Source organism: Jaculus jaculus, chromosome 17 (genome assembly GCF_020740685.1).
Source record: "Jaculus jaculus isolate mJacJac1 chromosome 17, mJacJac1.mat.Y.cur, whole genome shotgun sequence".
Classification (NCBI taxonomy): Eukaryota; Metazoa; Chordata; class Mammalia; order Rodentia; family Dipodidae; genus Jaculus; species Jaculus jaculus.
This window is the reverse complement of record NC_059118.1, coordinates 6698565-6715582: the sequence shown is the minus strand read 5'-3', so window position 1 is coordinate 6715582 and position 17018 is coordinate 6698565. Positions and strand designations below refer to the sequence as shown.

Sequence of the window (17018 nt, the reverse complement as noted above, 5' to 3'; positions counted from 1 at the left end):
CTTTCAGGATTGAGGACATGTGCTTTGTGTGGTTGGTGAGACAGAGCTCTGCTGACGTCCTCTTTGTCATTAGCCAATGTATGCACACCTGCCACGTGGCACCCAGGAAGATGAAGAGAAATGTCTTTGGTTGTTGCTTATAACCTAATTGGCATTTTTTTTTTTCATTCCCTAGGTGTATATTTTTAGAGCTGACCGAAGATCAGGCACCTTAGTTAAGATTTTTCAGGCATCAGGTAAAAAGGTGAGATTCATGGTACGGTTCATATGGGGGTCAATTTCCCTAGAAACTTGGCTCCAAGGCCCTAGCTACGCCTCGAGTTTATCTGTGTGTTGGGGGCTCTCACTCTACCAGGGATGTGTGTTACTTGCAGGTTTCACGGGATTCTCATTCATTTGAGAAGGTGTCATGTAGTGAGATGAGATTTATGTGGCACAGCATTTAAAGAACTGGTCACAGTCCAGACGCTGTCTTCCATGTTTCCTGCTGTGTGTCTCTCCCTTTCTCCATCTCTCTCTCTTATCTCTCCCCCCATCTGTCTCATGCATACACGTTTCCATCCCAGACAGATCGCATGGGTCAAGTTCAGATAGCAAATCTATTCCACATAGATGATTACTTTCAAGGGACACAGACAGAGGTTTTGTGCTGTTTCTATCTCGAAAACCTGACACTACTCCCTCTTCCCACATCCTTGACTTTCTACTGTTACTGCCTGGGGATCTGTCGTCACATAAAGAAACCTTATCACTGGGGAGACCTCTCAGGCAGTCCCCTGTAAGCATGAGGACCTCAGGTGGCTCTCCAGAACCCATGTAAAAATGACAGACAGGGTGGTGTGCACCTGTGACCCCAGGGCTGGGGAGGTGGAGACAGGAGGGTCCTGAGGGCTCTCTGTCCTGTCAGTCTAGTCTGATTGGCAACTTCCAGGCCAGTGAGAGACCCTGTCCCAAAAACAAAAAGTAGAAGGCATTCCTGAGGAAGGAAATTCAAGGCCTGTAACCACACCCACATACCTGGGTGCCCCCACACATGAGCGTGCGCATGTATACATGCATTTAAAAAGGTTTGGGAGACGGCTCCGTGGGTAAGAGCACTTACCACAATCATGAGGGGCTGAGAACACCTGAGTTCCATTCCCCGAAACCCACATAAAGAGCTAGGCCTGGCCGCGCAAGCCTGTAACCTCAGTCCTGAGGGGAGCAGAGCTGAGAGAAGCAGTGGGGCTTGTGAAAACCACCTTTTCAGGTTCAGGAAGACTCTGCCTCTCAGAAACATGCAGATAAGAGATACAGGAAGGACACCCGACCTGTAGTCTCCTCCCTTGCACACAGACACCTGAGTCTGCACATACGCATGCCTGTGCCCTCCTAACACACCACCCGTACTACAGTGCAAAAATAAAAATAAAAGGGCTGGAGAGATGGCTTAGCGGTTAAGGCGCTTGTCTGCAAAGCCTGAGGACCCAGGTTCTACTCTCCAGATCTCACGCAAGCCAGATGCACAAAAGGTGAGGCAAGCGCAAGGCCACACATGCCCACTAGGTGGTGCAAGCATCTGGAGTTTGATTTCAGTGGCTGAGGCCCTGGTGCACCAATTCTCTCTCAAATTAAAAAATAAAAGTAAATAAAAAATAAAAATAAAAAAAACACAAAGAAACCCAAACAAACCCCGCCAAGTGTCCTTCAGAACGTCCCCACACAAAGAACTGCAAAGGTGCCCTTGGAAGCTGATTTTGAGACACCCCAACCTGCCCGTCGCCCTCTCTCTGTTTCCCTTAAATTTCCGTATACGGCCCAAGTCTGAGATTAAGCCAGTTGCATTGTCCTTTGAGTCGTGATGTCACTTCCTCCTGGGTTTCTCAGTGCTGCGGATGGCTACATGGCTTATTAAATGAGCAGGGCAGTGTAGCTGAGCCATAGTATGGGACACAGCTTAGGCTGGCAGAGGTGTGGGCAATTTGGATTTGCTTTTCTTGGTGGAGGCCATAGTGGGCTGTGGGGAGAAGCACAGGAATGTGGGATGTGGCAGAGAGATGCCCGAAGACAGGGGAATGCCCAGTGGGTGTTTTTACCTACCAGTGCCCTGAGAAAGGGGGAAAATGATTGTCTCTTCCTGACCCATGTTCCCTGGCCCCTACTCTGTTCCTTCTCTGAATTATTCCCACCATGCACCAGCCTTGGAGCATTCCATGTTACGCCGACGGTCAGCCGCAATGTGAATTCCAGAAATCCTACTGTCGACATAGACGGCTTTGCCATTGTAACAACCTTACTGTGTGCACTTAGTAGATCATGATCATAACCTTTTGACTAAAATATGTGTACCCACAAACTTGGCTTTGCTTCCCACCCTCAGAACTGTACTGGCTCGTGTTATTTTAACATTTCCAAAACCCCAAAACAACATTGGAAAGTGACTCTGAGCAATTTTGAAAAAAAGTTTCCCAAGCATTCTAAAGTTCAAAAAGAAATCGCTACATGCTATTCGTAGTATCAAAATGAGTCTAAGGGGCTGGGAAGATGGCACAGTGGTTGAAGGCACTTGCTTGCAAAGCCTGCTGGCCAGGGGTTCAGTTCTCTAGCACCCGCATAAAGCCAGATGCACAAAGTGGAGCACGCATCTGGAGTTTGCAGCAGCTAGAGGCCCTACTGTGCCCATTCCCTCTCTCAAACAAGTAAATTTTTTTTAAAAAAAAGAGTCTCAAAGAGCAAGTCAGGCATGAATGCTGTTAAATCTAAGAGTTTATTTACTTGCAAGCAAATAGGGACAGAGAAAAGAGAGGCAGGCAGAGAGAACAGGCATGCCAGGGCCTCTAGCCGCTTCAGACAAACTCCAGATGTAGGCACCACTTTATGCATGTGGTTTTCCGTGGGTACTGAGGAATCGAACCTGGGTCATTAGGCTTTGAAGGCAAGTACCTTAACCACTGAGCCATCACCCCAGCCCTGAATCTAAGATTTTCGAACTCTAAAATACCGTCATATAATAAATGGATGAGTGTGACTGCTGTGCCCCTCCCCCATTCAAACACACCTGGGTTTGAAAACAAAAAAATTAGAGGATTCTCTCTCTTCTTTTTTTTTTTTTAATTTTTATTTATTTATTTATTTGAGAGCGACAGACACAGAGAGAAAGACAGATAGAGGGAGAGAGAGAGAATGGGCGTGCCAGGGCTTCCAGCCTCTGCAAACGAACTCCAGACGCGTGCGCCCCCTTGTGCATCTGGCTAACGTGGGACCTGGGGAACCGAGCCTCGAACCGGGGTCCTTAGGCTTCACAGGCAAGCGCTTAACCGCTAGGCCATCTCTCCAGCCCTCTCTCTTCTTTTTATTATTGCACATATGTAGGTGTTGTGTACATGTATGAATGTGTATTCATTTATGTGTGTGTGCACGCATGTGGAGGCCAGAGGTCAGCCTCAGGCAGCTTCCTCAATTGCTCTCCATCTTATTCTTTGAGACAAAGTCTTTCACTGAACCCAGAACCCACCAGTTTGGCTAGGTGAGCTAACCAGTGGGCTCCCTGCCTCCACCTTCCCAGCAGGCACACACCACCTCTCCTGGCATTTTACCAGCTACTGTGGGTTTGAATTCTGGGCCCCAGACTTATGAAACAAGCATTTTATCCACTGGGCCATCTCCCAGGCCCTAAAGAGCTCTTTAGGGAGAGAGGAGAGAGAAGAGAGATAGACAGAGTGAGAATAGGCACTCCAGGGCCTACAGCCACTGCAAACAAACACCAGGCGCATGGGCCCCTTGGGTATCTGGCTTACGTGGGTCCTGGGGAACCGAACCTGGGTCCTTTGGCTTCACAGGCAAATGCCTTAACTGCTAAGCCATCTCTCCAGCCCTGGCTAACTTTTAAGAATGCCTTTGTCTAAACTCCCTGAACATTCAGTGCCTGTACCTCCAGGCTGGCTGGGCTCGCACGTCTGCTTGAATGTCTTTCTTGTGGAAGATGTGTTGGGGTTCCCAGCATGGATACCACAGGGCCTAGCAGGGCACCCCAGCTCCACATCCCACCATGCCTTTTATTTGTCCCCTTTCCCCTTTCCTTGCCTCTTCTCTCCTCCCTTATCCTTTTTCTGTCACTTCACCTTTCCCTTCCCGTCTTTCCCCTTCCCTTCCCTTTCCTTCCCTCCCTCCCCTTCTCTTCCTTTCCTTCCTCTTCCCTCTCCTTCCCTCCCTCTTCTCTTTTCCCTTCCCTCCCCTCCTCTCCCCTTCTTTCAGGAATCTTTGTCCTACTCCAAAGCTCTCTCTTCATCCTGATACACCCTCATGATCACATGTCCTCCACTTTCTTCTTGAAGTTTCCCCAGCTAGCTTTATGTCTCCATCATCCTTTTGACTTTACCACAGGCCATCCCCTCCTCCCCCTCCCCTTCCTCCTCGTCCTTCTTCTTAGAAAGGGACCCTGCAGCTCCCGGACTTCTGCAGTAATTCCACAGGGAGGAGAGCGGACCCAGGGCTGTCAGAGGAGGCCCTAGCTTTGCCCTTTGTCTAGGGCCACGCACAGACAGGGGTTCCGCCTCAGCAAGCCACCACTTCACTTCTGCTTTATTTATTTTTGTTTTGCCTCCAACTGGGCCAGTGTGTCTCTTATCCTAACTTCTTAAGAAACAAATAAGCAAACAAACCAAAAAACACAAAATACTAAAAAAAAAAAAAAACAAAAACAAAAACAAACTTTTCCTGGTTTTTATTAATTGATATATTACAAATAGTACGCATAAGAAATCATGAATAAGTTTGCAGTTCGGAGTGCCCCCCGCCCCCCACATTCACAGGCTGGTGGATAGCTGTGATTAAGACTCTGCGAGGCTTAAAAGCCTGTCAATGCCATTTACCTCAGTATGTGAAGCATCTGTATTTTAAAGAGATTCCAAACTCCATGTGCAAGGATTCTGGTTGCATACTCATGAAGGTGCCGGGTTAAATAGCCCGCTGAGACTGAACAAATGGTCCCCTGGGGCTCAGCCTGTGAGGCCAGCAGTAACCCTGCCCTCTGGGGCTTCCACTCAGCCCCGGGGGACAGGCATCGCTCTCTCTTCCTGGCCCTGCCTGTGGCTACCCAGACTGTTTTCCTGACATGTGCAGGTGGGGAGATTGAAAGGCCCCCTGATTCAGTGACTGGCCCTTCACTTCTGTCCTCCCCATCTTCTGTGATTCCAAGACTCAAAACCATGTCCTTGTCCCTTGGGTGGAGGTTGGCTTTGCTGTGGGACTGAGGAAGGGCTTCCCAAGTCCTCCAGGGCCATTGTAAGCTGCAGGAAGTGGACGGGAGTGTTCCCCACCTCGCAAACTCCCCAGAGAAGGAGCCAGCAAGAGAAAACAAGTCGGCAAGGGAGAAATGTCCTTTCAGGTTCCTTCCGTTTGGAAACGTTTATTTAAAAGTATATTTTTAAAAGATCGTGCTTTCTCCCCTCCCCCCCTTTTTTGGTTAGAGGTTATAATTGACGGTCTTTAGAGAGGACACAGCCTGCAAGTTTTTGCTTGCTATGTGAAACATTTATTTATTTGCTCTTTTTCTGTAAAGCCAGGGCCTTATGCTTGCTAGGCAAACACTCTTATCACTGAGCTACATGCCTAGCCCCCCTTTTACTTAAATTTGCGTGTGTATGACGTGTGCATGTGTGCATGAATGTGGGTGTATGTACACATGCATGCATGCGTGTGGGTATGCATGATGTGGGTAGATATGCGTGCATGTGTGTGCCTGTCCCGCTCCACCTTACTGTCTGGGACAGGATAGGCTACGGTACAGGAAGTTCCCTGACTCCCTGGGGATCCCCCTAATCACCCCTCTCCAGGGCTGGCAGTGTCAGTGCCCAATGTCACACCCACATAATCATGTGGGGGCTGGGGATCCAAACTCAGGTTCTGATGTTTGTGCGGGGAGCTCTTTACCAACTAAGCCATCGCCTCAGCCACTACTTTTTATTTTATTTAATTAATTAATTTATTTATTTTGGTTTTTTTTGAGGTAGGATTTCACTCTAGCCCAGGCTGACCTGGAATTCACTATGGAGTCTCAGGCTGGCCTCAAACTCACGGCGATCCTCCTACCTTGGCCTCCCAAGTGCAGGGATTAAAGGCATGTGCTACAATGCCTGGAAAATTCATTTAAAAATAAATTAAAGCATTTTATTTATTTATTTATTTGAGAGACAGAGAGAAAGAAGAGGCAGCTATATAAATAGAGAGAATGGACGCAACAGGGCCACTAGCTACTGCACATGAACTCCAGATGCATGCCCCCCTCGTGCATCTGGCTTTATGTGGGTTCTGGGGAACTGAACCTGCGTCCTTTGGATTTGCAGGCAAGCATCTTAACTGCTAAGCTATCTCTCCAGCCCCGATTTGTTTATTTATTATTATTTTTAATTAATTAATTTTTTTTTTGAGGTAGGGTTTCACTGTAGCCAGGCTGACCTGGAATTCACTATGTAGTCTCAGGGTGGCCTTGAACTCATGGTGATCCTCCTACCTCTGCCTCTGAAGTGCTGGGATTAAAGGCATGCGCCACTATGCCCGGCTTTTAAATTTTATTTTTAGTAAAAAGTTTTGTTTGCAAGCAGAGAGGGGAGTGGAGAGTGCACCAGGGCCTCTTGGCCACTGCAAATAAACTCCAAATGCATGTACTACTTGGTGCATATGGCTTTTTACGTGGGTACTGGGGAATTTAACCTGAGTTGGCAGGCTTTGCAAACAAGAGCCTTTGACTACTGAGACAGCTCTCCAGCCCAATCCCTACTTTTTATTTTGAAACAAAGTCTTGCCAAGTTGCCAAGGGCCTTGGACTTGGACTCTTCCTGTACCGGTCTCCCGAGTAGCCGGGACTATAGGCCTCTGCCATTAGATCTGGCACATTGGTCATTTAAAAAACTTGTTTATTTACTTATGAGAGACAGAGAGAGAGAACGAATGGGTGTGCCAGGGCCTCCAGCCACTGCAGACGAAACTTCAGACGCATGTGCCACCTTGTGCATGTGACTTGCGTGGGTACTGGAGAATTGAACCTGGGTCCCTGGGCTTTGCAGGCAAGTGCTACTGCTTAGCAATCTCTCCAGCCCTCACTGGTCTTTTTTTTAAAAAAAATATGAAAAAGTCATCAGTATTTGGAACAGGTACCGCAGGTACCCTGTTAGATTTGGGGCTTTTCTTGGCCATGGAAGGGTCAACCTACTTGGAGTCCGCTGGCCTGGCGGCATCCCTGAGCTACAGCTAGGAGCAGTTGCTCCTTCAGCTGCCCGTGCTCTGAGGCCACCGTGGTGTCTGTCTTCCTGCTGAGACTTAGACCCTGAAGGCAATCATCACTTGCAGCCTGGAAGCATGTTTGCACTGTTTTGTTTTTCTTTCTTTCTTTCTCTTTCCTTCTTGGTGTGTATACGGTGTGTGTGTGTGTGTGTGTGTGTGTGTGTGTGTCCCAGTGCATGGTGGCGCATGTGTGGAGATCGGAGGACTCCTGTCGGCTGTCTCTCCTCCCCTTCCACCTTGTTGGAGACAAGGTCTTTCATTGTTCACTGCACTGGCCCACAAACTTCTGGAAAATTCTTCTATGCCACCTCCCTTCTTGCCCCAGACCCACCGGCTTTACCAACGCCAATGCTGGCTGCAGTGCAGTGATTCGCGTTAGGTGGGCGCTGGACAAATGCACTCAGACCCTCGGGACAAGGGTTTGACGCACCGGGCCATCACCCCGTTAGTTTTCCTCTTACCTATTTTAATTCCCACCTAGATCCCACTGGCCTTTCGGATAGAAAATAACTGCTATGGGATTATGTTTTTAAAAGAGCCAACACAAACCAGCCCTGTTTCTGCATCCGCTAGACTTGAGCTGTACCGTTTTCCATCATTTCAGCTCGTGCCATCCTAACTAATCTGTAGCTCTACACAGGAGTGGAGTAGGGTAACTGATGTCCCCACGTCACATGTGTTTTCATTCCTGCTGCGTGTGATTTCATCCTCTTACGTGATGGGCCTTGCCACATGTCTGGTACATGGGACACCTATCACGGTTGTCACCTGTATTTGCAAACTCAGCTTGTGCTTGTCAAAATAGCACCTTGGCCTGGAGAGTGATTAAGGCACTTGCTTGCAAAGCCAAAGGAGCCAGGATCAATTCTCCAGGACCCACGTAAGCCAGATGCACAAGGTGGAGCATGTATCTGGAGTTGGTTTGCAGCAGCTAGAGGCCCTGGTGCACCCATTCTCTCTCTCTGTCTGCCTCTTTTTCGCTCTCAAGTAAATAAATAATTCAAACAATTCTTTAAAAATAAAAAAAAAGCCCCTCATTCTGCAGGGTCTGGCCTGCTTACCTCCCCTGACAGGGTTCCAGGAAAGGGGCCTCTGGAGCGGTCAGCTTTGGCCTGCATCCGGTGGGAAGGCCCTGGGAATTGGACATGTTACTCGTGGCCTTGCCGTTCTGGCTCACAGGGTAGCTTTGCTGTCTCAGTTTCTGAGTAGCTGGGCCATGTGTCTAGAAAGTTTTAAAGCCAGCTGGGTGAAGGCTAGGGCCTCGGTGCGTGAGGACAGACACTGAACGCTGTTGTGACTCAACTTGGTTGCAGATGGGCTCTTATTTCGGCTCCTCCTTGTGCGCAGTTGACTTGGACAAGGATGGACTCTCCGACCTGCTCATCGGGGCCCCCATGTTTTCTGAGATCAGAGACGAGGGGCAGGTCACCGTCTTCATCAACAGAGGAAATGTGAGTACAGCATCAGACCACAAAGGGACTGGGCCTGTGGGGGAGGGGCCTTTGTCCAGCCACAGTGACCGGCATCCTCTGGATTCCACTGGTAAGGGGACATGCATTGGACCATGTTACCCAGAGGTGAAGACCTGAGTTCCTCATGAAAAAGTATAATGCTCTGTTAATGAAAATTGATATGTAAGTGGCAACTAGAATCTTTGTTTTTCTTGAGTGAGAGAGAGAAAAAAAGAAAGAGTATGGGCGCACTAGGGCCTCTTGACTTTGCAGACTCCAGATGCATGCGCCACTGTGTGCGTCTGGCTTTACACGGGTACTGGGGAATTGAACCTAAGACTTTGCAAGCAAACACCTTAATCCGCTTCCCATATGCGCTGCACCAATAATTAGAATCTTTTTTTTAAAAATTATTTATTTATTTATTTATTTATTTGAGAGCGACAGACACAGAGAGAAAGACAGATAGAGGGAGAGAGAGGGAATGGGCGCGCCAGGGCTTCCAGCCTCTGCAAACGAACTCCAGATGCGTGCGCCCCCTTATGCATCTGGCTAACGTGGGACCTGGGGAACCGAGCCTCGAACCGGGGTCCTTAGGCTTCACAGGCAAGCGCTTAACCGCTAAGCCATCTCTCTAGCCCAATAATTAGAATCTTAATGATTGCTGTTGGCGGGCTGCCACATGCCGGGCTGGACCTGTTATTTTTTCCCACTTTTTCTGAATAACTTCAATGCAGTGTGCACATTACTAGTAAGGGGTTCCAGTTTTTCAGATGAAACTCCGAGGCACAGAAAAGTTAACAAATACGCTCTCTGAACCACATAGCTAAGCAGTGTGAGGCTGGGACTTGAACTGGCAAGCTCGCTTCCGAGCTAGGTTACAGCGTCTCTCTGGGAGCTTATGTGCGTCGACCTGGAGAAGCAGAGGCCAGAATGTGTGGGCGGAATCTTGGGGAAGGAGCAGGAGCTAGGCTGATGGGCAGGGAAAGCTGGGGCGCATCTCCCAGCAGGGAGAGGGGCAAGTGGGTTGAGGTACGAGGTAGCATGACCTTTACTTAGGTCAACGTGGGCAGGAACTGAAAAGTCACAATGTCCCTTGTTCTGTAGAAACACAAAAGGGATGGGACTGGGATGGAAAGGTGTCTCTGCCCCTCTAGCTGACAGAGGGCCAGCTGGACAAGGGCTTGGGGTGCCAGGAAGGAGCAGTGACTAGTGGAAGCAGGAGACCCCTGAGAAAGCAGAAAGCCATCAGGACCTCAGAGTTCAAGTTCAACAGGAAGGAAGCAGCTCCACGAGACCATTCTGGACAAGATAAAATGTGCCATTTCTGTTTGTTGCTAGAACCCAAGATCCCTACTGCTCAATTTTCTGCCAAAACTGGGGGATGGAAATTAGTGGAACGAATAGATTTATTCAAGGACGATCCTGAGGAAAATCAAGGAGACTTTTCTGTGTCACATGTCCATCCTGGGGTCGGAGCTCGAGGGTGGTACAAAGGGTGTTCATGGAATACAGAGGTTACAGTGAGGCATTGAATAGGAAATCTCCTTGCTGGGCAGAGAGAGGCTTTCTCTCCGGAGCCTGTCTCCTGTCGTCCTGGATTGGACCCGAAGCCTTCGCTTCCTGGGTGGGCATCTGTGTTTTCTCCGGGCAAGCACGGTTTGTCCTGGAGGTCAGTTCATCTGAGCTGAGGAGAGGAGAGAGTCTCACGGAGTGCGTCCAGCCAGCCACAGATTGAGCAGGAGATGTGTCTGCGCCCAGTGCGTGGGGGCCTTTCTCCTCATTGTTCCCTAAATGATAAAGTGCAGCAGCTGTTTGCAAATCACTTACATTGTAATAGGTGTTGTAAGTAATGTCGGTGTGGCTTAGGTGTAGGGGAGGGTTTGTATAGGTCAGATACAAATATTATACTATTTTATAGATGGAATTTAAAAACCATGTGAAAGAGCTGGGAGATTAAAAGATCAGGGAAGAGGGAAGACAAAAAAAATGGGTGTGGGGGTGCACCGCACACCTTTATTAATTTGAGCACTCAGGAGGCAGAGGTAGGAGAATCACCATGAGTTCAAGGCCACCCTGAGACTACAGAGTGAATTCCAGGTCAGTCTGAGCTAGAGTAAGACCCTACTTCAAAACACAAAAATAAACAAACAAAAAAAGACCAGGGAATGAGGTTGCAGAGATGCTTCAGCAGTAAGAGCACTTGCCACACACAAGCATGAGGGTCTGATACAGCCTGACTTTGATCCCCAGAACCCACGAAGAAAGCTGGGCACCGGCTGGAGAGATTGCTCAGTGGTTAAGGCGCTTGCCTCCAAAGCCAAACGACATAGGTTAGATTCCCCAGGACCCATGTAAGCCAGATGCACAAGGTGGCGCATGCGTCTGGAGCTCATTTGCAGTGGCTGGAGGTCCCAATGTACTATTCTCTCTCTCTCTCTCTCTTTCTCTTTATACACACACACACACACACACACACACACACACATATATTTAAATAAGTATATATAAATATATAAAAATATATATTTAAGTAATTCTGACAAACCACAAATAAGTAAATAAATAACATATGAAGAAAAAAAAAGCTGGGCCCCGGGCTGGAGAGATGGCTTAACCATTAAGACTCTTGCCTGCAAAGCCAAAGGATTCAGGTCCAATTCCCAAAGACCCAAGTAAGCCAGATGCACAAGGTGGTGCATGTGTCTGGAGTTTGTTTGCCATAGCTGGAGGCCCTGGTGCTACCCATTTTCTCTCTCTTTCTTTCTTTCTCTCTCTGCCTCTTTCTATCTCTCTTTCTGTCTGTATCAAATAAATAAAATATAAAGAGAGAGAGAAGGAATGGGTGTGCCAGGGCCTCTAGCCACTGCGAGTGAACTCCAGATGTGTGTGCCCCCTTTGTGCATCTGGCTTACGTGGATCCTGGGGAATTGAACCTGGGTCCTTTGGCTTTGCAGGCAATCGCCTTAACCGCTAAGCCATCCCTCCAGCCCCCCTTTGCCTTTAAAACACCTCAGGCAACCGCAGGCCCTCCCGCTGCACAGATGAAGGGACCTGTTTTGCCACCAGGACAGAGGAGTCAGGGTTCCTGTGGTTTTGCCAAGGTGTTTCCTACCCATGGGTGTGCTCTCAGAGGGTGCTGGTCTATGCTGAGTTTTCACTGTGCCTTTTTCTCCCCCTCTCATGTTTTTTTCTTTTCTTTCCATCCTGCTTCCCAGGGAGCCCTAGAGGAACAGGTGGCTCTGACCGGGGATGGCGCCTACAACGCGCACTTTGGGGAGAGCATCGCCAGCCTGGGTGATCTTGATGATGATGGGTTCCCAGGTGAGTGAAGTCTCCTTAGGGTGTGGAGTCTTCCCAGGTATCACAGCCTGCCCCGTGGCCTAGCTCTGTCCTTCCTCAGTGAGTCACTCTTGGATCTCCCGGAAGGTCCATCAGTGTCCCATGAGGAAGGACAACAACTAGAGAAGTCCTGCACGTGAATGCTTGAGGCCCGGCCGCCCTACACCCCTGCTTGTGTGTATGTGACCCTTTCCCCTCAGCCCTGCGTCTGCGCTGTGTGGCAGTGAGAGCCGGCGCTGAGGCTGGTCCATTAGTGACTTTCTCTATAGCACAGAAGTAAGACTGAGCTTTCCCCCCACCATGGCCTCTACTCATTCATGCATCTGGGATGCTCGGCCATGTGATGAGGGAGTTGGACACTCTCTCCTCTGAAAAGGCAGCCACAGCCTCTCGCCTCCTCGCTCTGGCCTTCTTCATTCCTTTCCCCTCCACTGTTTGCATAGACCCTGGGACTTGGGGGAGCCGCTGCTCCAGGGCTAGCGCTGTGCTCTTGCTGAGGCCAGATGTCCTTTGAAACTTCATGCCACTGGCCACAGATGGCTTCATTCAGAGCGAGGACTGTCATCTGGGGGTCATGGGAATGCATACCCCTCACCCTTGATCTCACTTCTGCAGTCACATGGCTTGTTAGAAGCAATGGCTTGAGAGAGTAGCCCCGGCTTTGTTCCAGGAGCGATCATTTGTCAGTAGAATGTTGGATATTCTTAGTGAAATGAATGCTTTTCTATCCATTTTCGTTTCCTAGACTTAAGGTATATTTTATCACTTATGCAGTAACCATCGCTTATGGAATTCCTGCTCTGGCCCATGAGATTAGGATGGGCCTGTTACATTTCTCTTTCTGTTATTGATGTTCTAGTGTTTCTTTTATTTTTTAAAAATATTTTTATTATGTATGTATTATATATATGGAGAGAGAGAAAAAGTAACTATGGGTGCACCAGGGCTGCCATTGCAAATGAATTCCAGACACATGTGCCACTTAGTGCGCCTGGCATTATGTGGACACTGGGGCATCAAACCCAAGTTGTCAGGCTTTGCAAGCAAGAGCATTTATCCTTCAAGCCACCCCTTCAGCCTTTTGTTTTTTTCATTTTTAATACTTTATTCATTATTTGAAAGAGAGAGAAAGACTCCAATGTTTTCCTATGAGGATGAGGAAAACACTTTGCTGAGAATAAACTCTTTTCAGAATGTATAACTTCCCACCTTTTTTTTTTTCCTATTAAAAGGCAATGTGCCTAATTAATATTTGAGTAATGAACAGCCAAGAATTTGCCCTATCAGGGAATTCGGACATAATAACTGGAGTTAGGGAAACCCCACTTCTGTGATTCTATATACCTTTTCTAACTCAAAGCTGTTTTTCTCCCTTCAGATGTGGCTATTGGAGCACCCAAGGAGGATGACTTTGCAGGCGCGGTCTATATCTATCATGGTGACGCCGATGGCATAGTCCCCCAGTACTCAATGGTAAATGACGGTAGCTCTACTGCAAAAGATAATTGTTATTCTTCCAAAACTGCACACAGTCAAAGAAACATCATGCTTATAAAATTAAAATTAACATGCAAATTCTTACTTTCTTTTTCATTTGTTTTTAAAAAGACATTCTAGCCCAAGTTGGTCTGGAACTCACTGTGTAGCCCCACCTTCTTTGGCCTCCCTGTGCTGGGATTAGAGGCGTGTGCAGCCACGCCTGGCAGCATCTAAATTCTTATCCGGAATTAGAACTACTTAATTAAGAGAGAAGATGGGCTGGAGAGAAGGCGCAGCAGTTAAGGCGCTTACCCGTAAAGCCTAACAACCCGAGTTTGATTTCCCAGTACTCACGTAAAGTCAAATGCGCAAAGTGGTGCTTGTGTGGGTGGAGTTTTTTTTGCAGTGGCAAGAGGCCCTGATGTGCCCGTTCATTCTCTCTCTCTCTCTGTCTCTCTTTCTCTGTCTCCCAGCTATGGTGGTGCATGCCTTTAATCCCAGCACTCAGGAGGCAGAGGTAGGAGGATCACTGTGAGTTTGAGGCCAGCCTGAGACTTCATAGTGAATTCCAGGTCAGCCTGGGCTAGAGTGAGACCCTACCTCAAAAAACCAAAAGCCAAAAAAAAAGGAGAGAAAATTTTTCTTTTTGTGACCCTCCCCCCCTGCCAACCACCCATGTACTAAGCCAAAGGAATATGTTTTGCATTGCAATCTAGGGGACCGAGAAAGTCACATCGGACGGTTGACAGAATTGGCACCAGAACCCGGAACTGGTCACAGTTCTGGCCTCAGACCTGGGACTTGGGAACGTGGAAGTGGCGAGTTCTGTTTTTGTTTTTTTTTTTTTTTTTTTTTTGCCATGTAAGCATGGTGTTCAGTCTTGCTGATGGTACCAAGTCCAGCCCGTGGGAAAAGGAAGTCATGCTCCCGACAGAGGCACAGTCAGGTTTGGAGACATGTGTAGCATGTTGCTGGTCTGTGTCTTTCTCCCGGTGGTCAGTGACAGAAAGGGACAGGGTGCACACCGACAATTCCGCAAGCATTTGTTACTAAACTCTCATGCTGAGCCCTGCTTATGTTTAAAAAATATTTTATTTATTTTTATTTATTTATTTGACAGAGAAAGAGGGAAGAGGGAGAGAGAGAGAATGGGCATACCAGGGCCTCCAGCCACTGCAGACGAACTCCAGATGCGCGCATCCCCTTGTGCATCTGGCTAACGTGGGTTCTGGGGAATTGAACCTGGGCCCTTTGGCTTTGCAGGCAAACGCCTTAACCGCTAAGCCATCCCTCCAGCCCCCTGCTCATGTTTGTACGTATAGGTTTGTATTTTAAGAGGTAGCATGTAAGTGGAGGTGTAGTTTCTCCATTCATCACCATCCTTCCAGCAGATGCAGGTTCGGGGTGCAGAACATATTGCCATTTGAGCCCTAGGTTCCATCTCTGCCGACCTCCTGCTTAGCTCAGTGCCTGGCCTGGCAGGGCCGATGTGTAGGGAAGTGCTTGGAGTGGAGGAGAGGCCATTTCTGGAGAGCCATCTCTGTCTTTTGCTTATCCTGAATCCTCCCAAGAGCCACTGGCTTTCCCTGTTCATCTGGGACCTTTGGCCATTGGAACTTCTCCATTGCAACTCCCTGAACTTTAATCCTAACCACCGCTCTCAATTCCGTGGTGGCAGGAGGCGCGCTCAGGGAAACCTGGTGGGAACAGTAACCATTAGGGAACCTTGCTCCATCGTGAGGTATGTGTGCTCCAAGGAGCATCTGTCCCCTTGGACTACCCCGTTTTCATTAGGCATGAGCAACTGTGGGCACAGTAGTGGACTCATAGGTGATTCGGCCAGTTTCAGCACAGTACAGGACCATGTGGTATGGGACAGGGATGCTGTGCTTCGTGTGATAACTTGGAAGTCATCTAAGGGGGCCATCCTCAGGCAGGGGCTCAGGGTCATCCTCCATGCATCCTCCTGGAAGCTCCCTCTTGGCCTTCAGAAGCTCGTCACGCAAGAGGCCACCTGCAGGAGTCCCTGCCCTCCTCCTCCCAGGGCTCTCCAGTGTTTTGTTTGGTTGCTGGGCGGGATCCGCCACCAAGCTACAGCCCACACTTGTGGTCAGCAGGGAGTGTCTACTAAGGAAGCTGCGACCAGCCCTGTTGGATGCCCAGCCTCCGTCAGCACGCAGCCTGGCTCCTCAGCTGCCACACGGAGAAGTGGTTTGGGGCTCTTTAAATAAAAAAGGCGGACAGAGGAGCAGCTATGATTATATTTTTCCAAGCTGCTAATATGTATGTGATAAGATCAGTGACTTAAAAGGGGAAAAAATCCTTTAATGACAGGTTCTTCCGGGCCTGGTTCCCTGACAGAGTGGGCATTGTGTGTGGGAACTAGGGGAAGAAATCAGAAACGAATCTAGGCTATGGGATGGCTTTTCTTTGGCCCAGATTGGTATTATTTCTGCTGGAGGAATTGTGAGATCAGAGCCTAAACCCCTCCCACATTATTCTCTAACTCCTTCCTCCTTCCCCATGAAAAGTGTTGATTTTAAGATCCCCAGTCCCTTTCTCAATTTGAGAGCCCTCTGGGCATGTCTTGGGGGGTGGGCGAGGAGGTCCTGCGATCTTTCTCCTGCCTTAACAGACACTGTGCATAAACCTGGTCAAGAGGAGGTTTTCCACCATTCCTGGTTTCCATTTTGGGTTATTAGCACCGCACAGCCTTATCTTCCTAGCTTTATAGTATAATGACCTGCAGATGTCGGTGGAGAACTTAAGCCTGCGTCGCCTCCCTCTCCGAGCGGACCAGCCCTCACTCTCCCCCAGTCCCAGCCATGAGAGATCTTAGAAACGCGAACCTGGGGCGAACTGCGGTGGGTGAGCATTTCCTGGCTTTCAGAGCTGAGCTGCGGGCTGCGTCTGCGCCTGGCTTTTAAGACGGCTGCAGGCACACATGCCAGTTTGTTTGGACAGAGCCGTGTAGGAGGTGAAGCCCAGCCTGTCAGCAAACAGCATCTCTACCAGCGCTGGCGACAGGGCTCGGAGCTGTGCTTCGCGGCTCACATGTTTCCTGTTGGATGGGCAAGCTGCTCTCTCAGATAACTTCTGGAAGGGTTACTTGCAATTATCAGCTGCTGGGGCTCCATCATTATTAGATCCTGTGGAAACTTCCCCTGACCCCACTCTGACTTCTTTACAGGATGACTCAGTAAAGAGAAACGTGAGGGAAGAAAGGCAAGAGGGGGGCACTGGATGTCTGGAAACTTGGTCTTTTGAAGAGTGGCTATGTGATTTGAAAAGAAAGCATGCCTCTTGTCATCCATTGTAAGGGCATCCTCAGGGGAGCCTCCCCAAGGAGACTGTGGAGGAAGGGAAGGGGGAAGCCGTCAGGTCCCAGAAAACGAGACTTTTCTGACTCAAGAAGTCTGGTACCTTTGAAAGAAGCTGTGCCACAGAAAGATAGATTCGGGGCCTTGTTGGGGGGTGCTGGCTATG

At 48.8% G+C, this 17018-nt stretch overlaps 1 protein-coding gene across 1 annotated transcript in view; it reads left to right on the top strand.

Moving 5' to 3' along the window:
- Itga9 (integrin subunit alpha 9) overlaps positions 1-17018 on the top strand; it is a 322030-nt gene that overhangs the window by 69130 nt on the left and 235882 nt on the right. Inside the window, exons 9-12 of the mRNA XM_045136949.1 lie at positions 176-244; positions 8574-8711; positions 11930-12035; positions 13432-13526. Coding sequence (XP_044992884.1) covers positions 176-244; positions 8574-8711; positions 11930-12035; positions 13432-13526 — 408 coding nt within the window. The remainder of the gene's footprint in view (positions 1-175; positions 245-8573; positions 8712-11929; positions 12036-13431; positions 13527-17018) is intronic.